Source organism: Balaenoptera ricei, chromosome 7 (genome assembly GCF_028023285.1).
Source record: "Balaenoptera ricei isolate mBalRic1 chromosome 7, mBalRic1.hap2, whole genome shotgun sequence".
NCBI classification, from domain to species: Eukaryota; Metazoa; Chordata; class Mammalia; order Artiodactyla; family Balaenopteridae; genus Balaenoptera; species Balaenoptera ricei.
This window is the reverse complement of record NC_082645.1, coordinates 95,586,196-95,605,963: the sequence shown is the minus strand read 5'-3', so window position 1 is coordinate 95,605,963 and position 19,768 is coordinate 95,586,196. Positions and strand designations below refer to the sequence as shown.

At 35.7% G+C, this 19,768-nt stretch overlaps 1 protein-coding gene across 1 annotated transcript in view; it reads right to left on the bottom strand.

Annotated features, from left to right (window-relative positions):
• CPS1 (carbamoyl-phosphate synthase 1) overlaps positions 1-19,768 on the bottom strand; it is a 395,122-nt gene that overhangs the window by 90,194 nt on the left and 285,160 nt on the right. The window contains exons 7-15 of the mRNA XM_059928619.1: positions 13,475-13,567; positions 11,045-11,134; positions 9,207-9,335; positions 8,549-8,655; positions 7,545-7,683; positions 6,833-6,910; positions 4,968-5,066; positions 3,202-3,297; positions 66-255 (exon numbers count right to left, since the gene is read on the bottom strand). Of these exons, the coding sequence (XP_059784602.1) occupies positions 66-255; positions 3,202-3,297; positions 4,968-5,066; positions 6,833-6,910; positions 7,545-7,683; positions 8,549-8,655; positions 9,207-9,335; positions 11,045-11,134; positions 13,475-13,567 (1,021 nt within the window). The remainder of the gene's footprint in view (positions 1-65; positions 256-3,201; positions 3,298-4,967; positions 5,067-6,832; positions 6,911-7,544; positions 7,684-8,548; positions 8,656-9,206; positions 9,336-11,044; positions 11,135-13,474; positions 13,568-19,768) is intronic.

Sequence of the window (19,768 nt, the reverse complement as noted above, 5' to 3'; positions counted from 1 at the left end):
AACAAAAAAATATTATATATAAGTGTGTGAACCAAAACTCTGCAAATAAACTTAAAAGAACTCACCACAGTTCAGAGCTGTCTGGCCACCCATGCCTAGAATTAATCCATCTGGCCGTTCTGCCTTGATAACCTCTGTGACAAACTGAGGGGTGATGGGGAGGAAGTAGACAGTATCTGCTTGCTTTAAGCCCACTTCATTGGTTTGCACCGAAGCAATGTTTGGGTTCATCAGGACAGTTTTGACATTTTCTTCCTGAAAGAAACAAAAAGATCTAGAATCTTAATATATGGTCTAAAGAGAAAAATCATATTCAAATGAAGGGTATTATCAGGTAACAAAACTTTTAGGTTATTCTGTGGGCTCTAGAGATCAGTAATGGAACCAGTGTGAATGGAAGGTAAAGGATGACAAACATTTGGTAAAAGGAAGGAAGAAAACTGCTTGAAAATAAAACTATCCAAAAAGAGCTGACTACCTCATGAGGATCACCCTGAATTCCTTGTCACTGTAGGTATCAAGGAAAGCTGGAGATGTTTTCTATAGAATTTGACTGGAGGTCCACAAATACTACTCAATTTTACAGCTCAGTCGACCTTAAAAGAATAAAATATTCCAAATTTTTTTGACTGAGTAAAACATAAAATGGAAAAAAGGCAGCATCAAAGCTGTTTCCTTTTCTCACGTTTATTGAAGAACAGCACCGAGCATACGTTTTAAATCCAAGATAATGTGTTCCCTTCTAGCTGGAAGCACTGAGAGCCTTCTGCTGGTTTCCATTTTCTTTAGATTTTCATGCCTGCTGTAGTGCTTTGACAAAGAGCATTATACAACTGTTTATACATATTATATAAAAAGAAAATGACCGTATGGCAAAAAATAAAAAATAAAAATTTGTGTGTGTGTGAAGATATTCATAGCCCTATCTCATTCCTGACATCTGGAGAGACCCCTAAAATAATTCTTCATGTAGGCTACTAAGGATAATAGCTTTATAGACCAGGATGAGGGTGACATTTAGTAAACTAATTATTATGAAATCCGGCCAGATGGTTCTTGTTTTTTTTTACCTATTAGCATGTCAATTTTGAAGTCTTCTAAAAAGTCAACAAAATATTCATATGAAAGTATAGAAATCATCATTAAAAACCCTACATATCCTTGGGGGTGCGGTGGATCCAAATGAAAAATTAAATATATTTCATACTACTTTAAATTCAAATAGTGCCTTAAAACTTGTAGTGTACTTTTTTGTTAATTTACTTGATTTTTATAGCAAGACTATAAAAGAAATTTTCACCTTACAGATGAAGAAACTGAGATTCAATAAGGTTAAGTGACCTGCCAAAGACCATACAGCTGATAAATGACAAAATTAGGGCTCTAATCCAAGTCTTATGACTCAAGTTCTATGCCCTTTCCTCAATATGAGTCCTCTCTAAGATTGTAAGGAACTATTTTAAAGAGTATTGTTAACAAAATATTGAATAGATACATATAGATAAGCAAATGCATTTAAAATACGGGTTAGAATTTAAATAATTGAGTCCAAACAGAGAGCACATCATAAACAGAAATTATAGAACGTCTCACTACTAGAGAAAAGTACCAATGGATAGGTATATTTGTTAAATATTTTCCTGCATGTGCTATACAATGAATATAGCTATTTTTATAAATCAAATTACATAGGAAAAGGTCCCATAAATTAATGTGATGAGTGTCTATTCAAACCATTTTAATAAATGTTACATCATTTTTTTCTAATATAATTCCAGCTATAATTTATGCACAATCTAAGTTTTTAAAAATACTTAGTGCATAAATTCATCTTTATTAACCTCTTAATCACAATACTATATCTAATAATTCCTATTCTTCAGTTCAAATCAATAACTTCACCTTTTGGATGTAATGCATATAAAAAATACAACCTATAAAAATATTAATTCTTTATAAAACTACCAAATAGGATAAAAAATTTCATGCTACTTAAATGTGTTCTAAACCCTTAACCCACTTAGACTGTGTGCTAACCAATCTGAACCATTGGATACCCACTAATTATCTATCTAAAGATAAATTGAATCTTAATACAAGGAAATAAAGCACACTTTGAAAATGTACACAAAATACATGTGTGGATGGGGTGAACATCCATGGGTGTATGGAGAAGAGTATTACAAATAAAAACAAATGGAAAGAAGAGTAAGGTAATTGGGGGGTTGTGTCTGTTTTCAACAGACATCTGTCCGGTGAAAATGTCTGTATATAGAATACTGAATAAAGCAAAGGAAAAAAGGAAAATTTTGGCCAACTGTTTTTCTTGTTGGTTGTCCTAGTCTCCTGCTTCCTTCCCTATGTTGCTCTCTCCTAGCCAGGTCTCTTGGTAAGAGTGGCTTGACACCACAAAGCCTGTGGCAAGGTCACAGAGAGCTCACATTGACTTTGGATGGCTTGATTAGCACCAAAATGGGGACTATCCTAGAAAATAAGGACATCAAAGAGAAGCCAAGTTAGCTCTTCAATAGAAATATCTTACACTTACAGTGTCAGTTTTCTAAAGGTTTATTTTTACTATGATAAAGGTTGGGGAGATTTTGAGAGACTCTGAAGAAACAGGGAGGATATTCTTCCCAACTTAGGTATCAAACCCTCTATTCCACTTGAAAATCCAGCCATACCTTCCTGGTAGGTCATCCAGTCCAAGTCACAGATGGGGGAATTAGGTGACCTGCAATAACTTCTAAAGCTTGAACAAAAGGCATTGTTGCCTTTGTTCCTCCAGCTGGATCTTCCCCCTTTCAACGAAAGAGATGCCTGAAGCATCCTGTAGAACACTTGAAGTACTTTAGAGCACCAGGGATACCCAAATTCCCTCTTTCACACAAAAGACAAATATGTTTTAAAAGCTCACTGCCTCATTGAGTAACATCTATAAGTGTAGATTTATGTTTTCAATATAAATAGGTGATAACATAGATAATTCTGGAGATCAATCCAACCTTCTTAATTTGCAGGTGTGCATATTTAAGTTAAAAATCTTGTCTGTGATCAAACTTCCTTTCATATAAGATGTGGAAGGAAATTAATTATAGTGACTTTGAAAAGAGGTAGTGTCATAAATCTAAATTATAAAATACTAATTAGACTCATTAAAGGGAGTGTATATTAATTCCAGCAAAGATCAGAGTCTCTCACCTTCATGGCTTTTACAGCTTGCGATCCCGAGTAATCAAATTCACCTGCCTGACCAATGGACAGACCTCCGGATCCTAGGATAAGGACTTTGGAAACCTGTAAGCAATAAGAAGATAGCATTGCTTTTATTATTAAGATGGGGAAATTAGTCATTGTTAAGTATGGGAAAGATAAACTATATTGTCTGTGCTTATGTGGTGATTTAAAGTACAATGTTTTGAAATATACATAATATGAGTAAAAAGACCAACAATTTAAACATCTCTAATTTCAAAAAGGAATTTCCAAAGATCATGGTTTTTTTCACTTAAGTAAAAACTTTTTGGAAGAGGTCTACATTTTAATTAAACATATATAAATATCTAAAAATAACTACATAAATATATATGGAAATGTATATCTATATGTGTATATATAATAAATATAATTTATATATATAATTTTTAGATAAAAATCTCCTTAAAATTTAATTGACTAAATGTCCATGGGTTTCCACTGGACAAAGAATAGGCATAAATACAAACAAGCCCTTCCTAACAAACGAAGAGAAAACACAGGAGGCAAGGGGACACAGGGACACCTTCATATTTACATTTTGCCTTTACTTTGCAGTTCAGTCCAGAAATATTTACAGAAAATACAGTAATGAAAAGATCATATTTTGGCAGCATACTGAAATTCATACAAATTGTATATATGATTTCAAGCAAATAATAATTCTGCTTATTTTTTAACCACAACTGCCAAGCCCTTCAGAGGAGAAAGATGTTCTAGGTCACTGCAAGAGACAAGGACTTGGGAAACTTGTTTTGTATTTATGGAGTGCCTACTATGTGCAATGCAATGTAGAATCCCAAATTACACTTTTCCCTCACTATTTAAAAAAAGAAAAGCATCTGAAAAACATGAGTTGATATTTTGAGAAATACACTGTATGGTGGGGTGGCTTCTTTAGCTACCAAGAATCCACAGTTTGATTCCACATTGAGTGGCTGGATTACCTCCCATCTCTCCATCTCAGGAAAAAAGGCTGTCATAGAAATCTTTAAAACAAACCATCTAACTCAATTTATCATTTCATGTAAACATATAAATCAATTCTTTTTGTTCATAAAAAGAGGATTATATATATATATATATATATATATATATATATATACTTAAAAATATATGTACACCCTTCTAAATTTTGTGTAATAAAGGTGTGGGTGTGGGTGTGCCTTAACGATGAAGGAAATGCGTAGAAACCTTTCCATATTAAATACATATTCAAACAAATAAGGAGTCAAGTCTTACACTATATTAATCCTTATCTATCTGCTCTTTAGAGGTATTGGGTTGTCCAAAAGTTTGCTTGGGTTTTTCATTGAAACAAAAATTTCTATCATCTATAATGATTCTGTAGTCTGAACTGTATCTCAAGCATACATAGGGCTATGGTTTATTGAGTAATGGAAAATATATCAAATTTGAAACTAAATTAAACCTTATTCTCTATTAAATTATTTTCATTACAAATGTTCTAGAAGAAGTGAACTTTAAAAGATATGATTTTTAAATCAAAACATGAAGATTCCAATGAACATCCAATGAATCATCTAGAACAGACCAAATAATTAGATGCTAAAATGATGGGTGATTGCAATATTACCAATCGTTTTTCATAGACATCAAAAAGGTTTACATCATTCACTTAAAAAAGAAGTCATCACACAATAGAGAAAATCCAAAATACATAAACCAAAAGGAAGCCCACATATACTGACCTCAACTCGAGACGCTACTAGGGCTGGCTTCGGTAGAACTGATGTAATTGTGGTACCTTTCTCCTTCTTTATCAGTGAGAAAAAGGAATCAAACAGGTACTAGAAAAAAAATATAGCCAACTAGTTAGAAGTTTCAAAACTCACAAAATTCTCAGATAAAATACAGTATACCCAGTTCAAGTTGAACTTTAGATAAGCAACAAATAAATTTTTAGGATAAGTATTGCTATGCAGTATTTGTTTTTTGGGTTTTTTTGTTTTTGTTTTTGTTTTGCCAAAGCTGGCAAAACTAAATATTTACTACTATAAGAATTAGATCAAATAAACACTTCTAACTGCTCATGTCAAATCCTATTAAAAGAAAGTTTTCAATATAGGTATACATATAGCTGATTCACTTTGTTGTACAGCAGAAACTAACACAACATTATAAAGCAATTATAATCTAGTAAAGATGTAAAAAAAAAAAAAGTTTTCAGCAGAGAATGAACATTTCAAATAATGCCTTCTGAGAATGTCATTTTCAGCCCCTTAATTATGAATCATTTTCTTCTTCTAAATAAAATTCTAACTATGCAAAAAAAAAAAAAAATGAAGCTATATTACTTATGCACCCTAAAGTTAGAAATAACTGGATATTTAAATTTTCTATCAGGTCAAAAATATCTCTAAAGATTGTATTAGGTATAAAAATATCTCTAAGGTTATTCTTAAACTTTATCAATGATTTACTTCCACTGTTGCACTAGACGTGACAAATTTCAACAAAGATATTTATTTTGCAACTATTTGGCAGGACAGGAGAAAAAAAGAACTAAGTGATTCTGGATATCACATATCTTAATTTCAGTGTTCCTAATCTGAAGTCCTACTATAGGCAAATAATTTAAATTTTAAGTTAAAAAACTATTAACATGCATTAGGCAATAGATATACAAAACTAAATTTTATTTTTGAGTGTCATCATGGGTAGGTAATGTTGTAGTGACTTTGGCTATTAAGAACCATTCTTTCCTAATAATATTAAAACAAGAACAAAATACAAATATCTGAAAAGGCAACTCAGGGATGAGGAAGTAGAGTCTACAATGGGAAAATTTTTATTCTCCTCTTTGTTTTACCTAGGTGTCTTTTCTGAGAGCATCTGCTGACAAGGAAGAATTGTCAGCATTACTACTGGAGGCCCTAGGGTATAGGAGAGGAAGAGTCACTTCAGACTTCCCAGACTTTTCTGAGTATCACCACAAGCTCTTGTTTGGAAAGATGTTCTTGAACATTGAACCAGAAGCTCACACAAAAAAGTAAAAATATTTAAATTAAAAACAAAACTCCTCTAAGCATTCCTTACGGTTCTTTTCTTAAGCCATCTGACTCATATGTATGTGCACGTATACCCTCTCCCCTCCTGACACCCCTGACCTTCTTCCTGTTCCTGCTGCTGTTTATTCTTCCTTCGTGGCTACGCAACCAGTTGCCATAGGGGTTTTTGTGAAGTCACAGATGGGGGATTAAAATTTCATTTCAGTTATGAGAACGAGATAGCAAGAGGGAATTCATTTGCATAGTACCACAATTGTAAATTTCAGAACTAAATATATTAGAATGATAATCATTTAAATAAAAATCACATGGCATCAGTTTCTTAAGCGCTTTCCCACTTTAACTGTTTAAAAAGATAGAAATTTCCTCCATGATATTCATGGGGAAATTTTCTTACAATATGGGCATTATCAAAGCACTCTTTTTAAGAATGTTCTGTACTAAGACCACCCAGGTGATTATTTTGGTTTCTCAATTTTTCACATAAATATATTTCTGATTTAAAAACTTTTTAATATATAATAGGCCTCATCTTTCTGACATACCTCAGTGTCTGTTGGCCCTGGGCTGACTTCTGGGTGGAACTGCACACCAAAGAAGGGTTTGCTCTCATGCATAATCCCCTAAAGGAAAAAGAAATGGGAAGAAATTCCTTCAGTAACAAAGAATGTCAACCAGGACTACGTATGATTCAGTGGACAATAAAGTTCAAACTTTAAAAATTAAGTTAAAAGTTTGAGAACATTCTAAAAACAAACAGTACTAATAAAAATAGGCCAATAAAGATTCAACTGGTGTGGTTCCCTTATTAAAAACAACTGATTTGGTCTATAGCCTTTGAGGCCCCTCTAGGCTCTGTTCAGAATAAACTCAAATCCTCTTCTTTTCTCCAACTCCTAAATTACTTCTCCAAGGGTCTTCTCAAAGGCTACTTCAGTGCTAAGTGAGTCCCAGAGACCCACGTAGACTGGGCTCAAACAGACCTCCACCAATCACCCATTAGCAATGAATGTGTAAGACAGCCATTGATTAACCACTCAAACTGTGGATCTTAATGAGTCAACCGATAAGAGAATAAGACAGAGAAATGACTTTTTAAAAAGCAGAGGGCTGTGGGAAATAATCTGTAACAAGAATTCTTCCACATACACACCCCAGAAAAGCCCACATAAACAAGGGAAAGGTCATTGTAAAACAGAGTATTCAAAGTCCTGCACTTCTCATCACTCACTCAACAGGTTTACTGAGAGCACTTACCTCATTTGTTTGATCATTGACATTCACAAAAAGTGGTTTCCAACCAGCTGGAAGGGTGCCGTCCAGGGCATAGCCATGATTCTGAGCAGTAATGAAAGCCTGTCTGTTTGTGATATTCAAAACAGGCTGATTCTGCCCTCTGGAGAGAAAAGGGGGAAAAGGATACGGAAAAGGAAAAGTGAAGAAAAGAATATAAATGCATTAGTTGTAAAATAGTGAACAAGAAAAGCCTATTAAAATTCAAAAGTTTCAATTGCTTAGTGAAAATTACTCCATGAGAAAAGTCACAGATTGTTAATCCCAATCATTTTAGGACAAAAATCAATTCCGGAAGCTTTGTTGTGTGTTAAATATCAGGTCTATTAAACTTCTGTAATCAGTTTTAGAAAAGGGGAATTGCACTCATAACAAAAAGCTAAGATTTGCTCACTAGCTGAACAGAGACAAATATAAGCCACTTATTTTAAGGGAGCTACAGTAATTTTAAAGCCAAAGAAGAGTTCTTGGGGGATAATAAAGAGATAACTACTCAGTCCTGAATCAATCTGAATTATACTTTATGTGGAGGGTGGACTGTGGGGGAAAGTTCCATGTTGAATAAATTAACATCATTTGGGGTAAGGAAGTAAAACCAAGAGGAGCTGAAGACTTCTCGGTTCTTAAGTCACACTAGAGTTTTACAATGTTATCAGTGCTCTGAAATCAAGCTTAAAATCAGAACAATTTCCCTTGGAATATTATTTGATTGAGTATTATAACTTCAATTTATGCCAAGGAAAGGAAAATAACTTTAAACTACGGCAAAGTTATCGTTAGAGAAGGCTGCCTTTCAAAAATGCAATGAAAGTGGTATCAGGTAGTCAGACAACTGCGAACCATTTAATAGTGTGCTTATCGATTTATTCTGAAGAAAATGGCACGTTGTTTTCTAAGTCTTTTCGGTTTAGTTACTAACAGTATTTCAGAGCCAGTTTGACATGGAAACAGAAGCATAACTGCCTTACCTGTTGGCCATAGACATTTTGTAGGCTTGGGCACCAGCAGCCAATCCTGTTATTAAATTTCCTGTACTGATTCCAAACAATGGCTCTTTGCGATCACTCTCCAAGATCTAAATCAGGGAAAAATTTTATTACTCCAGAAGAACGAGTCCAAAAAATGCAATCTCTGAAGGAATGAAATGAAGCATTTTTTTTTTCTTAATTTACAAGGTAAAGACAATAGTAATTGAATAAAAAGTTAGAAGATAAATAAGGACAGGATTGACAATTTGCAGCATTAAAGTTCAATAGAATGTACTTAACATCCAGACTAAACTAAATCTAATTTAATATTTCTCTGGAAACTTGAAGGTCTTATAGGTCCCAAGTTGTCATTTTCCAGTTGTACAGACAACACATTTGGAGATTGGACTCCAGCTCTATGCACTCAAGGACACAATCCCAGTCACTTTGTCTGAAGTTCTTTTTTCTTCTTCCTGTGGAACTCTCTCCTCGTTGGTTCCCCCTATATACTATCTGTGCTGACATTGCCTCAGAGGTCACAAATAGGAGTACTAAAAAATTACTTGTATAAATAAAATATATTACAGCTTTTTCGGCCGCGCAGAGCAGACTCTCTCCACTTCACACACAGACACAGACTATGCCAGGTTCACTGCACCTTTTTGACATTCTGAATTAGTGGCTGTGCAAGAGCTGGGTTCCCAGGTCCTCCGGCAATTAAAAGCCCATCATACTCCATCTTGGTGAAATCATGATTCCAGGGCACTACATGCACTTCTGCTCCTCGCTGGAAAAGAAACACAAGAATGGTCAATTTAATAATATTTTTCTTCGCCGAAGTGGTAAACCTTCTCTTGGCTAATTACTCCCGAAAGGGAAGGGAAACTGAGTCCACGATTCAAATAAATAATGCTGAGCAAAAAACTCTTTGTTGACTCATATTTTGTGTGATGTAAATGGACCCTAGGATAGAAAGTGGAGAAAAAAAACACTATTTACATTTTGATTCTGAAAAAATAGATGATGCATTTTCCCACACTTCAGGAGGCTGCAGACCTAAAGGCTTCGTGACTGGGCACACAGGAATACAGGTTATCTTCCCTAGCTCTGGGAGAGGGAGTTGCAAAAAAGAAGATAAATCCCTTTCTCCAAAATTTAATTTGGTCCACCTCTCACCTTTTTCAATTCTGTATTTTTTGTCTGACCAAATTTTAATGATTTCTTTCCTAGGGTTTTTTCATATTATCTATAATACCTATATTCTGATAGAAAAATTAGAACTTTTCTATACAAAAGTGGATGGAAAGATGTCTTTGAGTATTTCCCTAGAAGCATTTCCTGATATAAGAATTTGAGAGAAAGAAGTTTCTTTCGAGGGGTTTCCAGGAAATAGAAATAGAAAGCAACATGGGGAAAGACCCTAATAAAGTGTGCATTATCGGGCAGTTACTACAATGAAGAAAAGGAGCTTCAGCCCACTGGGGAATTCTGAGAGCCAGTGTAGCATATTTCACCTAAAGACAGCTTAGCAATGTGGCAAGGGAGCTGGGGAATTTATACTCTGTCATTGATTGGGGCTGCTCCAGGGATCATTAATTCTATGTCATTTCCTGCCTGCCAGCAGCCTCCAACCAACCAAAGAGAGCCCTCAGGCAATAAGATGCAGACACTTGCAATTAGAAGATGAACAAAATGTCTTAAAATGATAAAATGAAAGGGAGATATGGCTAGGCCAACCACAGCATCTACTATTTAAGGGTCCATGCACATTGTTGTTAATAAAATTGATCAGCATTCAAAATCATGATTTGGATGTTGCTGATATTCTATAACAAAAAAAGTGAATTGAAGAATTCTCCTTTACCCATGCTAATCTGGTGTTATGCAAATATATCCAGGGGTGGGGTGCATGTGTATAAGAGAAATAGAAAGACAAAGAGACAGAGGGAGACAGAGAGAGAAAGAGGAGAAGGAGAAATCCCAACAAAACAATGTTTAAGAAAACACTGTAATAATGGTTACGTTCTCCTCAAGTATTTTTAAGGTCTAATTTCAATTGGTTCTCTAAGAGTTGATATAAAGCAATGTGCAAGTTTGTACTATATCAGGGCATGATCCCTACAAACATGTGGTACATAATAAATGTAACCCAAAGGGGGAGTTCTCCTACTGACTACCTTTTTGGTTATCTCTAAACCCCAAGAAACTGAGTGTGTCATGTCTCAGAATGTCAGTCAGTAAGTGAAAAGAACAGTCTTCATTTCCTTCTGTGTTTTTGTGGCCTTTGAGGTTTTTTTTTTTAACAGAAATCTACATCTCTAATTTTAACAGGAATAAATGTGTTATCTAATAGATCAAAGGCAAAAAGAAGAGAGTATATCCCCTGACATTCTGACAGAATACACAAGCTTTCTCTGAAACAGATAGAGGAAATCAGATTAACACTAATGATCAATATTAGAAACCCCCATCCTTGAGATGGAACAAATTACTTACCTTTACTAGTAAGCGGATTACATTGTTTTTTATCCCACAGTCTACAGCTACCACTTTCGTGGGATTTCCTTTGCCATACACCTTGACATCCTGCCATTTTAAAAAACAGAGAGTAAGAGAGAAGGTCCAGCTATGAGCAACACATCAATATCATAAACATCTCAGGATGCTCTGCACTTGGTAACAGATTGATTGCTAACCACTAGGGAGTGGCTGGCAGTTAACAATCAATTTGTAAGAAAGGCACAGCAAATGCCACAAACTCTACCTTCTTCATGAGAACAAAGTACCTTGCTGTTTTGTATAAAATGTTGATTACAGTAATAACAGTTATCCCTAAGAAATTGGTTGCTTCCATAATTAACAAATATCTTTCCCATGTTTTGCCTCATTAACAACCAGTTGCAATGGAATTTCCAAGTATTATTGCCTGATTCAGCACTAAACAGATGTAGTAATAGATATATCATGCTTTAAATACCACTTGATCCTTAACTTGCAATAAAGTTTGGATGAGGTAGAGCTGTTGTGCATTAGGCTTATGCAGTGGGGCTAATGGATAAAATCAGTCTGAGTCAGAGGACTTGCTAAGCTAGTGTAGACCCCTGGTCCCTTTAGGTTACTGTGCAATCATTTGCATTTAAATGGTAGGCTTCATAAAAGGATCCCAGAGCATATCATAATCATTACCTATGTTTTAAGCACTGCTAGGAGTCAGATCCATTTTCACAGGCATTTACCCAAGAAGTAGTTCCCCAAAGTCGTAAAAGAAGAAATAAGAGAGAGAGAGGGAAAGCCTAGAGGGCTGGGTGCCCACACTGGTCCCAGCTTCGAGAGTCAGCTAGCACATTCTGAATTTAGAATGATTTCAAAGTCTGTTAAAGGTTTTAGATGAAATTTGCAATCTGGTGTCTACACAAACACACCATATACTCTCTGTACAGAATGACAGAAGTAAGCAAGACCTCACAGAAACTGGGATATATGAATTTGCTAGGAATCTCCAAGACAGGAATATATTATGCAGTATTTTTCAACCTTAATTGACCACAGAATTTTTTTAAGATGACTTTCTCCAGGCCAATACTTCTCACATTTGGAAAATCTAGACTAGATCTCCAAGGTAGTTCTAAACTCTAAAATTCTATAAAAATAGCCCTCTATCACTCTGTGTCTCAAACAAAACCACTTCATAGGAAAATATGTTAAAACCTCTTTCTCCTATTTGTCTAAGCCACCCTGCTGTCTCTTTTCCTGCTGTTACTGCTCAGGCTAGGCTTTCACGAGTTTTGTCCTAATTAGTTGCAATAACTTTCTAGTCATCTGCTCTTTTATCCAGTTTACTTTGCTCCAAAATGATGCCAAATGGGTTCCCAGTAGTCTCCAAGTTGGTTGATTTATTTAGCCAACGGTACTAAACCATCTAGCTCTAGCCCCGTCCATCTCCACTCATCTTTGGCCAAATGTGGGAACCTATATGTGTGAACCCTTAGGTCAGCCACACCAAACTACACATAACTCTTCAGAGACACCGTATCGTCTCATACCTCTGTGCCTTTCAACACATGCCATTTCCTCTGCCTGAAACGAGTTCTCCTAGCTCTCCATCTACCGAATTGCTCTTTATGTCTCAGAACAAGCCTAATTCCTCTGTAAAAACCTCCCCTGATCCACCTATTTCATTGGATGTTTCCCCACACATGCCTTTATGGTACCTCATGCACATTCCAAGGACAGCATTTATCACAGTATTCTCTCCATGGTGCCTACTTGCTTGCCTACCCCACCAACCTCTATGGTCCCCAACGACAGAGGCTGTAGCCCAAGAGACTCACAACTACATTAACAGATATTCACTCAAAATCAACACATCTTTCTAAGATGTACTCTATACCTTCCTGTAAATATACAATAAACATATCTCACTTTGGGGTGATACAGTCATCGTCATGAATACTACTCTTTGAACTGAGCTATAATACATTAAATCTTCAGTGTGCTCAGGAATACTTTTCCCTGCACAAAATGACCCCAGGTTCTGATTACTGTACTGGGTCTGATTTCTATAACGTGTTCTTGACTCTCTGGCAGACCATTCGCTCTGATTCCTGATATTCAATTGAACAGCCCTTTTATTTGACATTGTTAAAGTCTTGAGCTAAGGAACCACAAGAGGAGAGAAGAAAAATTAAAATAACAGTAAACAGCCTCTAAATCAGGCCATGAAGATCACTCTGTAAGTAAAAGTTATAACTTTAAATGCACTGATTTTGTAATATATCAATTTTAACTGCTATGAGACCCTTTTTTCCCTCAACTCTGACGCTTCTGGAAGATGACCTCTACCTAAAAGAAGATTTTGATATTACAAAAGAGGAAGGTCTAAAGGGAATAAAATAAAACTACAAAACATGAAGGAAAATTTCTCACCTTGGTTGAAACCTCAGCAATCAAATTCTGCTTATTTGGATCCACAAAGTCCACAGACTGACCTTCAAATTCAATCTTCCCAAGCATGGTACCCTATCAAATTAAAAAATTAGACAGTTAACAGGGAGCAATGACGCAGGTGCTGACAGGTTAAATTCACAGGGACTTACACAGCTGCTCCACTATTTAGATGTCTTTATAACATACTCATAACCATCAGCAAGAGATCTTCATCTTCTCAACTAGGAAAGATGAAGCAGTTTGCATGGTACATTTTGGGAAACACTATGAGAAGGTACAATTAGTTCTTTGAGGGCTGAGACAGTCACCTGGGGTAAGCAAAGTCAAAGGGCAACAGAATTCAGGTCTCCAGTAGATGCAAATCAGAGCATTTAGAGTACTTATGACCTAAAGCTATTTCGTGGGTGACGTCGACAAAATAATCAATTGAGAAGAAAAAAAGAAGTCTAAAAATAGCTGAAAATTGAAAAAGAATGCAAACTTATTAGAGAGTAAAATTCACAAACAAAAAAATGTGGAATGCTGTATAAGTCACACACTTTGAGAAGTTTCTATGAAAGGGTTCACTGCTTTAGACATGCTAATAAGGGCTTGAACTTTAGAGCATGCTTAACCCTCTGTAAAGTTTTTACAAATTAACCTTGCTAGCTTGAACGTGGCAAATGTTATATTATTCTTAGCTGTCTTGAGATTTACTTGTTAGTAAGTCTACTTTGACCTATTTAGAAAATGGTATATTTCATAATCAAGACTTTATTGAGGGAGGGAACAAGTCAAAATAATTCATTGATTTGCTTTTCTCCAAGGAAATTGTTGCACTGAAGGAAATAGAGGAAAGCCTTTATTTCCCTTTGAAACGCATTCCTTAGGAGAAGTAACTTGGGAGTGAGTGAGTACCAGCAACGTGGTTAGAGGGTCAGATGGTTATTTCAGTGTGATTATTAAAACCAGAGTACTACCTCACACTCTGGGAAAAAATAGTAAAAATCACCTTTCACTTCCATACTGGATTATTAAGTTTCATAGTGATCTCCACTTACTTTTATAATCCAAATCACAGAAATCCTTGACTATATTTATGGATCCCTAACTTTGAAATTCGGTTTTCAGTTCTCATTCCCTTTTTCTTAAAGCATGCTGAATGACAAACACCCTTACTTTTCAACCTAAGACTAATAGAACTGAAAGCCACGACATAGTTTTGCTGTTGTTGTTGTTGTTGTCGTTTTTAACATCCTTATTGGAGTATAATTGCTTTACAATGGTGTGTTACTTTCTGCTTTATAACAAAGTGAATCAGCTATACATATACATATATCCCCATATCCCCTCCCTCTTGGTCTCCCTCCCACCCTCCCTATCCCACTCCTCTAGGTGGTCACAAAGCACCGAGCTGATCTCCCTGAGCTATGTGGCTGCTTCCCACTAGCTATTTTACATTTGGTAGTGTATATATGTCCATTCCACTCTCTCAATTCGTCCCAGATTACCCTTCCCCCTCCCTGTGCCCTCAGGTCCATTCTCTACGTCTGCGTCTTTATTCCTTTCCTGCCCCTAGATTTTTTAGAACTATTTTTTTTTTTTTAGATTCCATATATATGTGTTAGCATACGGTATTTGTTTTTTCTTTCTGACTTACTTCACTCTGTATGACAGACTCTAAGTCGATCCATCTCACTACAAATAACTCAATTTCGCTTTTTTTTTTTTGAAATTAATTTATTTATTTTTGACTGTGTTGGGTCTTCGTTTCTGTGCGAGGGCTTTCTCTAGTTGTGGCGAGTGGGGGCCACTCTTCATCGCGGTGAGTGGGCCTCTCACTATTGCGGCCTCTCTTGTTGCGGAGCACAGGCTCCAGACGCGCAGGCTCAGTCGTTGTGGCTCACGGGCCCAGTTGCTCCGTGGCATATGGGATCTTCCCAGACCAGGGCTCGAACCCGTGTCCCTTGCATTGGCAGGCGGATTCTCAACCACTGCACCACCAGGGAAGCCCAATTTCACTTCTTTTTATGGCTAAGTAATATTCCATTATATATATGTGCCACATCTTTTTTTTTTAATTTAAAAAAAATTTTTTAATTTAATTTTATTTTTTTTATACAGCAGGTTCTTATTAGTTATCCATTTTATACATATTAGTGTACATATGTCAATCCCAATATCCCAATTCATCACACCACCACCACCCCACCGCCACTTTCCTCCCTTGGTGTTCATACGTTTGTTCTCTACATCTGTGTCTCAATTTCTGCCCTGCAAACCGGTTCATCTGTACCATTTTTCTACGTTCCACACATATGCGTTAACATACAATATTTGTTTTTCTCTTTCTGACCTACTTCACCCTGTATGACAGTCTCTAGATCCATCCACGTCTCTACAAAAGACCCAATTTCGTTCCTTTTTATGGCTGAGTAATATTCCATTGTGTATATGTACCACATCTTCTTTATCCATTCATCTGTCGATGGGCATTTAGGTTGCTTCCATGTGCTGGCTATTGTAAATAGTGCTGCAATGAACATGGCGGGGCATGTGTCTTTTTGAATTATAGTTTTCTCTGGGTATATGCCCAGTAGTGGGATTGCTGGGTCATATGGTAATTCTATTTTTAGTTTATTAAGGAACCTCCATACTGTTGTCCATAGTGGCTATATCAATTTACATTCCCACCAAAAGTGCAAGACAGTGCCCTTTCTCCACACCCTCTCCAGCATTTGTTGTTTGTAGATTTTCTGATGATGACCATTCTAACTGGTGTGAGGTGATACCTCACTGTAGTTTTGATTTGCATTTTTCTAATAGTGATGTTGAGCAGCTTTTCATATGCTTCTTGGACATCTGTATGTCTTCTTTGGAGAAATGTCTATTTAGGTCTTCTGCCCATTTTTGGATTGGGTTGTTTGTTTTTTTGATATTGAGCTGCATGAGCTGCTTGTAAATTTTGGAGATTAATCCTGTGTCAGTTGTTTCATTTGTAAATATTTTCTCCCATTCTGAGCGTTGTCTTTTTGTCTTTTTTATGGTTTCCTTGGCTGTACAAGAGCTTTTAAGTTTCATTAGGTCTCATTTGTTTATTTTTGTTTTTATTTCCATTACACTAGGAGGTGGGTCAAAAAGGATCTTGCTGTGATTTATGTCATAGAATGCTCTGCCTATGTTTTCCTCTGAGAGTTTAGAGTGTCTGGTCTTACATTTAGGTCTTTAATGCATTTTGAGTTTATTTTTGTGTATGGTGTTAGGGAATGTTCTAATTTCATTCTTTTACATGTAACTGTCCAGTTTTATCAGCACCACTTATTGAAGAGGCTGTCTTTTCCCCATTGTATATTCTTGCCTCCTTTATCAAAAATAAGGGGACCCTATGTGCATGGGTTTATCTCTGGGCTTTCTATCCTGTTCCATTCATCTCTTTCTATTTTTGTGCCAGTACCATACTGTCTTGATTACTGTAGCTTTGTAGTGTAATGTGAAGTCAGGGAGCCTGATTCCTCCAGCTCTGTTTTTCTTCCTGAAGATTGCTTTGGCTATTCGGGGTCTTTTGTGTTTCAATACAAATTGTGAAATTTTTTGTTCTAATTCTGTGAAAAATGCCATTGATAATTTGATAGGGATTTCATTGAATCTGTAGATTGCTTTGGGTAGTATAGTCATTTTCACAACGTTGATTCTTCCAATCCAAGAACATGGTATATCTCTCCATCTGTTTGTATCATCTTTAATTTCTTTCATCAGTGTCGTATAGTTTTCTGCATATGGGTGTTTTGTCTCCTTAGGTAGGTTTATTCCTAGGTATATTATTCTTTTTGTTGCAATGGTAAATGGGAGTGTTTCCTTAACTTCTCTTTCATATTTTTCATTAGTGTATAGGAATGCAAGAGATTTCTGTGCATTAATTTTGTATCCTTCTACTTTACCAAATTCATTGATTAGCTCTAGTAGTTTTCTGGTAGCATCTTTAGGATTCTCTATATATTGTATCATGTCATCTGCAAACAGTGACAGCTTTACTTCTTCTTTTCTGATTTGGATTCCTTTTATTTCTTTTTCTTCTCTGATTGCTGTGGCTAAAACTTCCAAAGCTATTTTGAATAACAGTGGTGAGAGTGGGCAACCTTGTCTCATTCCTGATATTAGTGGAAATGGTTTCAGTTTTTCACCATTGAGAACGATGTTGGCTGTGGGTTTGTCATAAATGGCCTTTATTATGTTGAGGTAAGTTCCCCCTATGCCTACCTTCTGGAGGTTTTTTATCATAAACGGGTCTTGAATTTTGTCAAAAGCTTTTTCTGCATCTATTGAGATGATCATATGGTTTTTATCCTTCAATTTGTTAATATGGTGTATCACATTGATTGATTTGCATATATTGAAAAATCTTTGAATTCCTGGGCTAAACCCCACTTGATCATGGTGTATGATCCTTTAAATGTGCTGTTAGATTCTGTTTCCTAGTATTTTGTTGAGGAATTTTTCATCTATGTTCATCAGTGATACTGGCCTGTAGTTTTCTTTCTTTGTGACATCTTTGTCTGGTTTTGGTATCATGGTGATGGTGGCCTCGTAGAATGATTTGGGGAGTGCTCCTCACTATGCTATATTTTGGAAGAGTTTGAGAAGGATAGGTATTAGCTCTTCTCTAAATATTTGATAGAATTTGCCTGTGAAGCCATCTGGTCCTGGGCTTTTGTTTGTTGGAAGCATTTAAATCACAGTCTCAATTTCACTGCTTGTGATTGGTCTATTTATATTTTCTATTTCTTCCTGGTTCAGTCTCAGAAGGTTGTGCTTTTCTAAGAATTTTTCCATTCCTTCCATGTTGTTCATTTTATTGGCATAGAGTTGCTTGTAGTAATCTCTCATGATCCTTTGTATTTCTGCAGTGTCAGTTGTTACTTCTCCTTTTTCATTTCTAATTCTATTGATTTGAGTCTTCTCACTTTTTTTCTTGATGAGTCTGGTTAATGGTTTATCAATTTTGTTTGTCTTCTCAAAGAACCAGCTTTTAGTTTTATTGATCTTTGCTGTTGTTTTCTTCTTTTATTTTTCATTTATTTCTGATCTGATCTTTATGATTTCTTTCGTTCTGCTAACTTTGGGGTTTTGTTCTTCTTTTTTCTCTAATCGCTTTAGGTGTAAGGTTAGTTTGTTTATTTGAGGTATTTCTTGTTTCCTGAGGTACGATTGTATTGCTATATACGTCCCTCTTAGAACTGCTTTTGCTGCATCCCATAGGTTTTGGGTCATTGTGATTTCATTGTCATTTGTTTTTAGGTATTTTTTGATTTCCTCTTTGATTTCTTCAGTGATATCTTGGTTATTAAGTAGTGTATTGTTTAGCCTCCATGTGTTTGTATTTTTTACAGATTTTTTTCCTGTAATTGATATCTAGTCTCATAGAGGTGTGGTCAGAAAAGATACTTGGTATGATTTCAATTTCCTTAAATTTACTAAGGTTTGATTTGTGACCCAAGAAATGATCTATCCTGGAGAATGTTCCATGAGCACTTAAGAAGAAAGTGTATTCTGTTGTTTTTGGATGGAATGTCCTATAAATATCAATTAACTCCATCTTGTTTAATGTATCATTTAAAGCTTGTGTTTCCTTCTTTTTTTAATTTTTTGATCATCTGTCCATTGTTGAAAGTGTGGTCTTAAAGTCCCCTACTATGATTGTGTTACTGTCAATTTCCCCTTTTATGGCTGTTAGCATTTTCCTTATGTATTGAGGTGCTCCTTTGTTGGGTGCATAAATACTTACAGTTGTTATATCTTCTTCTTGGATTGATCCCTTCATCATTATGTAGTGTCCTTCTTTGTCTCTTGTAATAGTATTTATTTTACAGTCTATTTTGTCTGATATAAGAATTGCTACTCCAGCTTTCTTTTGATTTCCATTTCCATGGACTATCTTTTTCCATCCCCTCACCTTCAGTTCTTTGTGTCTCTGGTATGAAGTGGGTCTCTTGTAGACAGCATATATGCGGGTGTTGTTTTGTATCCATTCAGCCAGCCCATGTCTTTTGTTTCGAGCATTTAATCCATTTACATTTAAGGTAATTATTGATATGTATGTTCTTATTATCATTTTCTTAATTGTTTTGGGTTTGTTATTGTAGGTCCTTTCCTTCTCTTGTGTTTCCTGCCTAGAGAAGTTCCTTTAGCATTAGTTGTAAAGCTGGTTTGGTGGTGCTGAATTCTCTTAGCTTTTGCTTGTCTGTAAAGATTTTAATTTCTTTGTTGAATCTGAATGAGATCTTTGCTGGGTAGAGT